The sequence below is a fragment of the Ranitomeya imitator genome, chromosome 2 (genome assembly GCF_032444005.1).
Source record: "Ranitomeya imitator isolate aRanImi1 chromosome 2, aRanImi1.pri, whole genome shotgun sequence".
Classification (NCBI taxonomy): domain Eukaryota; kingdom Metazoa; phylum Chordata; class Amphibia; order Anura; family Dendrobatidae; genus Ranitomeya; species Ranitomeya imitator.
Window position 1 is genome coordinate 131971011 of NC_091283.1, and position 12073 is coordinate 131983083.

A 12073-nucleotide genomic window follows, 5' to 3' on the forward strand; every position below is an offset into this window, starting at 1 on the left:
TTTTTTTTAAACATTTTTTTTTCAGCATTTTTGCTTTGTTTATTTTTACCCATTCAATTGAATGGATGAAAAACACATCAACCTCGCTTTTCCTGCTAACCATGTGTTTTTCATGCAAGGCTAAAAAATGCATCAAAAAAGCACTGTGTGGACATAACCTAAGGCTCTTTTTGCACTTTGCTGCTTTTGTTTCTGCTGGGGAAATCCTGCTCTCTGCTGCCACACTACATGGGCCAAGGGATGGAAGGTCGCCCTGCTGTGCCGCTTTATAAGGTGCCTCGTAAATCCGGGTAATGAGGATGGGTATATGATACGGTAATGCTTTATAACCATGGCTTAGTCACCAGAGATGTGATCCAAAGATGGAGGTATGTCCGCTGCTGTCCCAGCTCCTGGGTGGAGAGGTGGTCTGTGTGTAGCCCCTCTACAGTTGGTAGAACAGCATGCTGTAGATGGGCTTCTTAAAGAAATACTAACAGGTCTGTGAAGCCAGAATTGTTGCTGGTTGGTAGGTGATCAGATACTTATTTCATGCAATAAAATGCTAATTTATTATGTAAAAATCATACAATGTGAGTTTCAGGTTTTTATTTTTAAATTTATTTCCGGGTTCCTCCCACACTCCAAAGACATACTGATGCGGAATTTTAGACTGTTTGTCCCAATGGGGACAGTGTTGATGATGTCTGTACAGCACTGTGGAAGATGATGGCGCTATGTATGCAAAGCATAATAAATATTAATAATAATAATAATAAAAAAAAAATCTTAATTGGAGTCCTTGTTTAAAAGGAATCTGTCACCGGACTTTTGCCATTTAATTTGAGGACAAACCTTTGGACATTGACCTTGAGGACATTGTCTCGCCATACAGTGCACTACTGTGGGCTACAAGTTATTTTTTTTGTAACAGATGAGTAAAGAATGACTCTGCTTATGGATGAGAAGTTGCAGATTGGAGAGAACTGATGCACGCAGAAGCTTCCATGAAATCGAATTAGCCATCTACTGCACAGATGCTGCAGGGTATTGGTGACATCAGTAGCCCGGGCAGCTCATATAGCATCTCTGCGGCAGGGATCAGTACTTGGTGCGGTTGTGTCTCCGCTAGCAGACTCTGACCCTGGTTTCCAGGATCTATTAGTAGTTTTAGACTTTCAGCAACTTGTGCCCAGAATAGTGCTGCGCCCACGTCTGAAGTCCTGTTTAGCTCCATACCTTCCTTTGTGTTCTGTGTTTCCATCGCTAAACGTTCCTCCTCTCCTTTTATTTTAGGAATAAAATGGCGTTGGAGTCAATGGCACTGCTGGCTGTCATCCCTGTGGAGGGGATGACCTGTAACTCTTGTGTCCAGACCATCGAGCAGAAGATTGGCGCTCTCAGTGGAGTTCACAGTATTCAGGTCAGTAGATAAGTTTATACCGCTGACCTACTTTTTCTTTTTTTTTTGTAAAACTTAGTTTTGTGAATGTTTGAGACCTTTTCAGTGCAGTTATTTTAGCCTATGCTTAGAACTGTACATACACAGTGCGTGTGTGTGTATGTATGTATGTATGTATGTATGTGTATATATATATATATATATATATATATATATATATATATATATATATATATATATATATATATATATATATATATACATATACACGAGGGGCGATCCAAAAGTAATGATATCAATACTAAACACAATGAATATAGTCAAAAAATAAATTTATTTTTCTACATAGTCTCCTAACAAGTCTATACATTTAGTCCATCTCTTTTCTAAACTTAGAATTCCCTTCGAAAAAAATTCTTGATTTTGACCCTCAAAAAAATCCCCAACAGCGGTTATCACGCCGCTATTGTCGTCAAATTTCTTGCCCCGGAGGTGTTCCTTGAGCCGAGGAAAGAGAAAGAAGTCACTGTGGGCTAGATCTGGTGAATAAGGGGGGTGTTCCACCAGTTCAAAGCCCGCTTCTTGAATGGTAGCCATGGCAACAGCAGCTTTGCGAGCCGGCGCGTTATCTTGGTGAAACAACACTCCAGCCCGCAGTTTGACGCGCCTTTTCTCCTTGATAGCCTCCCGCAATCTTCTTATTTGTTCTGCGTAGTAGGAGCCCGTAATAGTGGCTCCCTTCTCCAAATAGTCCACCATAATAATTCCTTCAGCGTCCCAAAAAAACGGACGCCATAACCTTCCCTGCTGAGCTTGACACTTTGAATTTCTTCAGCATCGGTTCGTTGGCTCGTTTCCATGTCATCGATTGTTGTTTAGTTTCGGGATCAAAGTGGTGGATCCAGGTCTCGTCCATGGTCAAAAAACGTGACAAAAAATTTTCCTTGTCTGCTTGGAACTTTTCGAGATTTGCTATTGAAATGTCAACTCGTTTCTTCTTTTGTTCGTCGGTTAACATTTTTGGCACCCAACGCGCGGAGACCTTTCTCATATGCAATTCTTTTGCAAGGATTCTTTGAATACTGCCATATGAGATCCCTGTGACCTCAGCTACATGCCTGATAGTCACTCTTCGATCTGCCAATACAACTTCTTCAACTTTTTTCACGTTTTTTTCATTGAGGGACGTGGATGGGCGTCCTTCACGATGTTCATCTTCCGTCGATGTTCTTCCCAGCTTAAATTCCTTGGCCCAGCCTGCAACTGTGGAATATGCAGGAGAAGAGTCCCCCAATGTTTCCACCAAGTCGCTGTGTATGTCTTTGGTAGTCATTTTTTTCAAGCAGAGGCATTTGATGACAGCTGAGCTTGTTTTTTTCCATTTTGATGTTCACTCCTCGGCAGTTCATATTCAAATGAATGTAGCTCCCGGGAATCGTGGTCTATTTAAGTGATTTTTTTTTTCCTGGACTAGTGGGTACCTAAGAGAGAAGAAAACATTTTATCTTAATTTCTGTGTGCAATAGAAATAACCGATTATCATTACTTTTGGATCGCCCCTCGTGTGTGTGTATGTATATATGTATATATATATATATATATATATATATATATATATATATATATATATATATATATATATATATACTAGCTGAAGAGCCCGGAGTTGCCTGGGCATAGTAAATATCTGTGGTTAGTTATAGCACCTCACGTCTCCTATTTTCCCATCATGCCTCTCATTTTCTCCCTTACATCTCTCATTTTCCCCCTCACTCCTGTCATTCCCCCCTAACACTTGTCATTTCGACCTCACATCTGTCATTTTCCGATCACTCCACTATTTTCCCTCACTCCTCTCATTTTGCACTCACACCTTTTCATTTTCACCTCCCACCCCTCATTTTCACCTCAGTATATACATGTTTGTCATCTCCCTTATATATATATATAGTATACACCTGTATGTCTTCTCTTGTATATAGTATATATCTGTATGTCATCTCCTCCTGTATATTGTATATACCCATGTGTCATCTCCTCCTGTATATAGTATATACCTGTATGTCATCTATTCTGTATATACTATATACCTGTATTCATCTCCTCCTATATATAGTATATACCTGTATGTCATCTCCTGTATATAGTATATACCTGTATGTCATCTCCCCTGTATATAGTATTTATCTGCTGTCATCTCCTCCTCTATATACCTATGTGTCATCTCCTCTTTTATATAGTATATACTTGTATGTCATCTCCTCCTGTATATAGTATATACGTGTGTCATCTCCTCCTGTATATAGTATATACCTGTATGTCATCTTCTATATATAGCATATACATGTATGTCATCTCCTCCTGTATATAGTATATACCTGTAGGTCATCTGCTCCTGTATATAGTATATACCTGTGTCATCTCCTCCTGTATATAGTAACATAGTTAGTAAGGCCGAAAAAAGACATTTGTCCATCCAGTTCAGCCTATATTCCATCATAATAAATCCCCAGATCTACGTCCTTCTACAGAACCTAATTGTATGATACAATATTGTTCTGCTCCAGGAAGACATCCAGGCCTCTCTTGAACCCCTCGACTGAGTTCGCCATCACCACCTCCTCAGGCAAGCAATTCCAGATTCTCACTGCCCTAACAGTAAAGAATCCTCTTCTATGTTGGTGGAAAAACCTTCTCTCCTCCAAACGCAAAGAATGCCCCCTTGTGCCCGTCACCTTCCTTGGTATAAACAGATCCTCAGCGAGATATTTGTATTGTCCCCTTATATACTTTATATTACTTATATACCTTATATATAGTATATACCTGTGTATCATCTTCTCCTGTATATAGTATATACCTGTGTCATCTCCCCTGTATATAGTATATACCAGGTTGTCATCTCCTCCTGTATATAGTATATACCTGTATGTCATCTCCTCCTGTATATAGTATATACCTGTGTCATGTCCTCCTGTATATAGTATATACCTGTATGTCATCTCCTCCTGTATATAGTATATACCTGTGTCATCTCCCCTGTATATAGTATATATGTGTGTGTCATCTCCTCCTGTATATAGTATATATGTGTGTGTCATCTCCTCCTGTATATAGTATATGTGTGTGTCATCTCCTCCTGTATATAGTATATGCGTGTGTGTCATCTCCTCCTGTATATAGTATATACCTGTATGTCATCTCCTCCTGTATATAGTATATACCTGTGTGTCATCTTCTCCTGTATATAGTATATACCTGTGTGTCATCTTCTCCTGTATATAGTATATACCTGTGTGTCATCTCCTCCTGTATATAGTATATACCTGTGTGTCATCTCCTCCTGTATATAGTATATACCTGTGTGTCATCTCCTCCTGTATTAGACCGCGTTCACACGTTATTTGGTCAGTATTTTTACCTCAGTATTTGTAAGCTAAATTGGCAGCCTGATAAATCCCCAGCCAACAGGAAGCCCTCCCCCCTGGCAGTATATATTAGCTCACACATACACATAATAGACAGGTCATGTGACTGACAGCTGCCGTATTTCCTATATGGTACATTTGTTGCTCTTGTAGTTTGTCTGCTTATTAATCAGATTTTTATTTTTGAAGGATAATACCAGACTTGTGTGTGTTTTAGGGCGAGTTTCATGTGTCAAGTTGTGTGTGTTGAGTTGCATGTGGCGAGATGCATGTAGCGCCTTTTGTGAGAGGAGTTTTGTGTGGCGACATGCGTGTAGCAACTTTTTGTGTGTCGAGTTGCATGTGACATGTTAGTGTAGCAAGTTGTGTGCAACAAGATTTGCGCATGGCGAGTTTTGCGTGTGGCGAGTTTTATGTGTGGTGTGTTTTGAGTATGTGCAAGTTCTGTGTGAGGCAACTTTTGCACGTGTTGCAACTTTTGTGCATGTGGCAATTTTTCAGCGTGTGCAATTTTTCCACCTGTGGCGAGTTTTCCATGAGGTGAGTTTTGCACGAGTGGCGAGTTTTGCGTGAGCCTAGTTTTGCATGTGGCGAGTTTTGAGCGGCGACTTTTGTGTTTCGACTTTTATGTGGCGAGGTTGGTGTATGTGTGGTGAAATGTGTGCTGAGGGTGGTATGTGTGTTCAAGCATGTGTTAGTGTGTGGTGCATTTTGTGTGTGTTCATATCCCCGTGTGTGGTGAGTATCCCATGTCGGGGCCCCACCTTAGCAACTGTACGGTATATACTCTTTGGCGCCATCGCTCTCATTCTTTAACCCCTTAGCGACCGCCGATACGCCTTTTAACGGCGGCCGCTAAGGGTACTTAAACCACAGCGCCGTTAATTAACGGCGCTGTGGAAAAAGTCCATAGCGCCCCCCAGAGGCCGATTTTCTCCGGGGTCTCGGCTGCCGAGGGTAGCCGAGACCCCAGAGAACATGATTCGGGGGGTTTTTAACCCACCCTGCATTTGCGATCGCCGGTAATTAACCGTTTACCGGCGATCGCAAAAAAAAAAAAAAGCGATCTCTTTTTAATTTCTCTGTCCTCCGATGTGATCGCACATCGGAGGACAGAGAAAAGGGGTCCCAGGTGGCCCCCCAATACTCACCTAGCTCCCCCGATGCTCCTCGTGTCTCCCGGTGGGCGCCGCCATCTTCAAAATGGCGGGCACATGCGCAGTGTGCCCGCCGGCCGGCACCGGGAGAATCTTTGGGGTCTCGGCTGCCGGGGGTAGCCGAGACCCCAAAGAGCATGATCGGGGTCGGTATTACCGACCCCTGTTTTGCGATCGCCGGTAATTAACTGTTTACCGGCGACCGCAAAAAAAAAAAAAAAGTAAAGTGTAATTCTCTGTCCTCTGATGTGATCGCACATCAGAGGACAGAGAAATAGGGGGATTCGGGGACCCTAGCATACTCACCTAGGTCCCTGGATCCTCTTGCTGCTCCTCCTGGCCGCCGGCAGCAGAACATGGCGGACACATGCCCAGTGCGCCCGCCATCTGTCTCCATCTGCCGGCCGGCAGGAGAACAGCAGTTGGGGCTAAAATTAGGGTTAGGGTTAGGGGTAGGGTTAGGGCTAGGGTTGGGGCTAAATTTAGGGTTAGGGTTAGGCTTCTTTCACACTTACGTCGGTACGGGGCCGTCGCAATGCGTCGGCCCGACATACCGACGCACGTTGTGAAAATTGTGCACAACGTGGGCAGCAGCTGTAGTTTTTCAACACATCCGCTGCCCAATCTATGTCCTGGGGAGGAGGGGGCGGAGTTACGGCCACGCATGCGCGGTCAGAAATGGCGGATGCGACGTACAAAAAAACGTTTCATTGAACGTTTTTTTGTGCCAACGCTCCGCCAAAACACAACTGATCCAGTGCACGACGGACGCGACGTGTGGCCATCCGTCACGATCCGTCGGCAATACAAGTCTATGTGCAAAAAACGCATCCTGCGGGCACATTTGCAGGATCCGTTTCTTGTCCAAAACGACGGATTGCGACGGAATGCCAAACGACGCAAGTGTGAAAGTAGCCCTAGGGCTAGGGTTAGGGTTGGGGCTAAAGTTAGGGCTAGGGTTGGGGCTAAAGTTAGGGTTAGAGCTGGGATTAGGGTTAGGGTTTGGATTAAGGTTGGTATTAGGGTTAGGGTTGGCATTAGGGTTACGCTTGGGATTAGGGTTAGGTTTGGGATTAGGGTTAAGGTTAGGGTTGTGATTAGGGGTGTATTGGGATTAGGGTTAGGTTTGAGGTTAGGGTTGAGATTAGGATTAGGGGTGTGTTGGATTTAGGGTTTTGATTAGGGTTATGGTTAGGGTTGACATTAGGGTTGTTTTGGGGTAAGGGTTGTGATTATGGTTAGGGTTAGTGATTAGGATTATGGATGAGGTTGGGATTAGGGTTAGGGGTGTGTTGGGGTTAGGGTTGGAGCTAGAATTGGGGGGTTTCCACTGTTTAGGTACATCAGGGGGTCTCCAAACACGACAGCCAATTTTGCGCTCAAACAGTCAAATGGTGCTCCCTCCCTTCTGAGCTCTGCCGTGCGCCCAAACAGTGGGTTACCCCCACATATGGGGCATCAGCGTACTCTGGATAAATTGGACAACAACTTCTGGGGTCCAATTTCTCTTGTTACCCTTGTGAAAATAAAAACTTGGGGGCTACAAAATCTTTTTTGTGAAAAAAAAAAAATATTTTTTATTTTCACGACTCTGCATTCTAAACTTCTGTGAAGCACTTGGGCATTCAAAGTTCTCACCACACATCTAGATAAGTTCCTTGGGGGGTCTAGTTTCCAAAATGGGGTCACTTGTGGGGGGTTACTACAGTTTAGGTACATCAGGGGCTCTGCAATCGCAACATAATGCCCACAGACCATTCTATCAAAGTCTGCATTCCAAAAAGGCGCTCCTTCCCTTCCGAGCTCTGCCGTGCGGCCAAACAGTGGTTTACCCCCACATATGGCGCATCAGCGTACTCGGGATAAATTGGACAACAACTATTGCAGTCCAATTTCTCCTGTTACCCTTGTGAAAATAAAAACTTGGGGGCTATAATATCTTTTTTGTGGAAAAAAAAAATATTTTTTATTTTCACGACTCTGCATTCTAAACTTCTGTGAAGCACTTGGTCATTCAAAGTTCTCACCACACATCTAGATAAGTTCCTTGGGGGGTCTAGTTTCCAAAATGGTGTCACTTGTGGGGGGTTTCCACTGTTTAGGCACATCAGGGGCTCTCCAAACGCGACATGGCGTCCAATCTCAATTCCAGCCAATTCAACATTGAAAAAGTAAAACGGCGCTCCTTCACTTCCAAGCTCTGCGGTGCGCCCAAACAGTGGTTTACCCTCACATATGGGGTATCGACGTATTCAGGAGAAATCGCACAACAACTTTTGTGGTCTAATTTCTCCTGTTACCCTTGTGAAAATAAGAATTTGTGGGCGAAAAGATCATTTTTGTGTAAACAAAAGCGATTTTTTATTTCCACGGCTCTACGTTATAAACTTCTGTGAAGCACTTGGGGGTTCAAAGTGCTCACCACACATCTAGATAAGTTCCTTAAGGGGTCTAGTTTCCAAAATGGTGTCACTTGTGGGGGGTTTCCACTGTTTAGGCACATCAGGGGCTCTCTAAATGTGACATGGCGTCCGATCTCAATTCCAGCCAATTCTGCATTGAAAAAGTCAAACGGCGCTCCTTCACTTCTAAGTTCTGCGGTGCGCCCTAACAGTGGTTTACCCCCACATATGGGGTATTGGCGTATTCAGGAGAAATTGCATAACAAAATTTATGGTTACATTTCTGTTTTTACACTTGTGAAAATAAAAAAAATGGTTCTGAATTAAGATGTTTGCAAAAAAAAGTTAAATGTTCGTTCTTTTCCTTCCACATTGTTTCAGTTCCTGTGAAGCACGTAAAGGGTTAATAAACTTCTTGAATGTGGTTTTGAGAACCTTGAGGGGTGTAGTTTTTAGAATGGTGTCACACTTCATTATTTTCTATCATATAGACCCCTCAAAATGACTTCAAATGTGATGTGGTCCCTAAAAAAAAAATGGTGGTGTAAAAATGAGAAATTGCTGGTCAACTTTTAACCCTTATAACTCCCTAACAAAAAAAAATTTTGTTTCCAAAATTGTGCTGATGTAAAGTAGACATGTGGGAAATGTTATTTATTAACTATTTTTCATGACATATCTCTCTGATTTAAGGGCATAAAAATACAAAGTTTGAAAATTGCAAAATTTTAAAAATTTTCGCCATATTTCCGTTTTTTTCATAAATAATCGCAAGTAATATCGAAGAAATGTTACCACTAACATGAAGTACAATATGTCACGAAAAAACACTCTCGGAATCAGCGGGATCCGTTGAAGCGTTCCAGAGTTATAACCTCATAAAGTGACAGTGGTCAGAATTGCAAAAATTGGCCTGGTCATTAAGTACCAAATTGGCTCTGTCACTAAGGGGTTAAGTCCCCCTTGTTCACATCTGGCAGCTGTCAATTTGCCTCCAACACTTTTCCTTTCACTTTTTCCCCATTATGTAGATAGGGGCAAAATTGTTTGGTGAATTAGAAAGCGCAGGGTTAAAATTTCACCTCACAACATAGCCTATGACGCTCTCGGGGTCCAGACGTGTGACTGTACAAAATTTTGTGGCTGTAGCTGTGACGCCTCCAACACTTTTCCTTTCACTTTTTCCCATTATGTAGATAGGGACACACACACACCTTTATATATTAGATATATATCAGCCAATCCACTATGGATATATTCATGGTAGATTCCTGGTGTTCTGCCAATGATCTATTCTGGGTTTCCAGAGGATCTGACCCTGTCAACTTATCAGTGGAAGGGAAAAAAAAAGATAAGGGAGATAAAAATGCAGTTTGCCTGGACCTTGGTTGTTGCAAGAAGAGTATGCATGTATGTTTCCCTGCATTCAAGCCTAAACATTCAGGTTGTCAGTATATAAATGCCATATTCATTACTATATCAATGGAGGTAATGATACAATAGCAGTTATTGTGATTATTGCAAAAAACATACTTTACTGTGTGCGTATCCTTGGCTGCCTGTCTCCCGATGCTGTTGGACGTGGCGGTCTGCCTCCAGGTGAGCGCGGGGCGTGGTCGCTCGCTTCCAGGTGGGCGCGGGGCATTGCGGCCATCAACCTAAGGTGGTTTTAATTAGCTGGATCCTTCCTGCTCTTACATTGTAGGCTTTTCAGCCTAATAGAGGTATCATAATCAGGTTAGGTCCCCAACAATGAGGTACACCTTGTCGATGGCTGTGGGACTCCCATAAATTGGCCAATTTATATGCAAAGTGCCTTCTCTTATTTTTGTGTTTCTGTAGCCATATTGAAGTTAAATTTTTCCAATTTTCCATTTACATAATGTAGCACTTGACTATTTTCTATGACAGTAATGCAGTTCCTATTTTCCAAATAAGCTATTTTCGACATTTCAGAATGCAGCTTTATTTTCTTCGTTCTAGGGGACGTGGGACATGGCTGCCGGTCTCTAGGGGACGTGGGACATGGCTGCTTGTCTCTACGGGACGTGGGACATGGCTGCCGGTCTCTAGGGGACGTGGGACATGGCTGCTTGTCTCTAGGGGACGTGGGACATGGCTGCTTGTCTCTAGGGGACGTGGGACATGGCTGCTTGTCTCTAGGGGACGTGGGACATAGCTGCTTGTCTCTAGGGGACGTGGGACATGGCTGCTTATCTCTAGGGGAAGTGGGACATGACTGTCTGTCTCTAGGGGACGTGTAGCATGGCTGCCTGTCTCTAGGGCAGAGGTGTCAAACTGCATTCCTCGAGGGCTGCAACCAGGTCATGTTTTCAGGATTTCCTTGTACTGCACAGGTGACAATTTAATCACCTACACACATAATGATTGCAGCACCTTGTGCAATGCTAAGGAAATCTTGAAAACACGCATGGTTTGCGGCCCTCGAGAAATGCAGTTTGACACCCCTGCTCTAGGGGACGTGTGACATGGCTGCCTGTCTCTAGGGGACGTGTAGCATGGCTGCTTGTCTCTAGGGGACGTGGGACATGGCTGCCTGTCTCTAGGGGACGTGGGACATGGCTGCCTGTCTCTAGGGGACGTGGGACATGGCTGCTTGTCTCTAGGGGTCATATAGCATGGCTGCCTGTCTCTAGGGGACGTGTAGCATGGCTGCCTGTCTCTAGGGGACGTGGGACATGGCTGCTTGTCTCTAGGGGACGTGGGACATGGCTGCTTGTCTCTAGGGGACATGTAGCATGGTTGCCTGTCTGCGGGGGCCGTACAGTGTGGCTGCCTGTCTGCGGGGGCCGTACAGTGTGGCTGCCTGTCTGCGGGGGCCGTACAGTGTGGCTGCCTGTCTGCGGGGGCCGTACAGTGTGGCTGCCTGTCTGCGGGGGCCGTACAGAGTGGCTACCTGTCTGCGGGGGCCGTACAGAGTGGCTGCCTGTCTGCCGGGGCCGTACAGCGTGGCTGCCTGTCTGCTGGGGCCGTACAGTGTGGCTGCCTGTCTGCGGGGGCCGTGCAGCGTGGCTGCCTGTCTGCTGGTGCCGTACAGTGTGGCTGCCTGTCTTTGGGGGCCGTACAGTGTGACTACCTGTCTTTGGGAGCCGTACAGCGTGGCTGCCTGTCTTTGGGGGCCGTACAGCGTGGCTGCCTGTCTTTGGGGGCCGTACAGCGTGGCTGCCTGTCTTTGGGGGCCGTACAGCGTGGCTGCCTGTCTTTGGGGGCCGTACAGCGTGGCTGCCTGTCTTTGGGGGCCGTACAGCGTGGCTGCCTGCCTGCGGGGGCCGTACAGCGTGGCTGCCTGTCTGCGGGGGCCGTACAGTGTGGCTGCCTGTCTGCTGGTGCCGTACAGTGTGGCTGCCTGTCTTTGGGGGCCGTACAGCGTGGCTGCCTGTCTTTGGGGGGCCGTACAGCGTGGCTGCCTGCCTGCGGGGGACGTACAGCGTGGCTGCCTGTCTGCTGGTGCCGTATAGCTTGGCTGCCAGTCTGCGGGGGTCGTACAGTGTGGCTGCCTGTCTGCGGAGGCCTACAGTGTGGCTGCCTGTCTGCAGGGGCCCTACAGTGTGGCTGCCTGTCTGCAGGGGCCCTACAGTGTGGCTGCCTGTCTGCAGGGGACCTACAGTGTGGCTGCCTGTCTGCGGGGGCCGTACAGTGTGGCTGCCTGTCTGCTTGTGCCGTACAGCTTGGCTGCCTGTCTGC

The 12073-nt window shown here is 45.4% G+C and overlaps 1 protein-coding gene across 1 annotated transcript in view; it reads left to right on the forward strand.

Moving 5' to 3' along the window:
* Window positions 1-12073, forward strand: part of ATP7A (ATPase copper transporting alpha) — an 81556-nt gene that overhangs the window by 15609 nt on the left and 53874 nt on the right. Inside the window, exon 2 of the mRNA XM_069747244.1 lies at window positions 1276-1402. Within this exon, the coding sequence (XP_069603345.1) occupies window positions 1283-1402 (120 nt within the window). The 5' untranslated portion in view covers window positions 1276-1282. The remainder of the gene's footprint in view (window positions 1-1275; window positions 1403-12073) is intronic.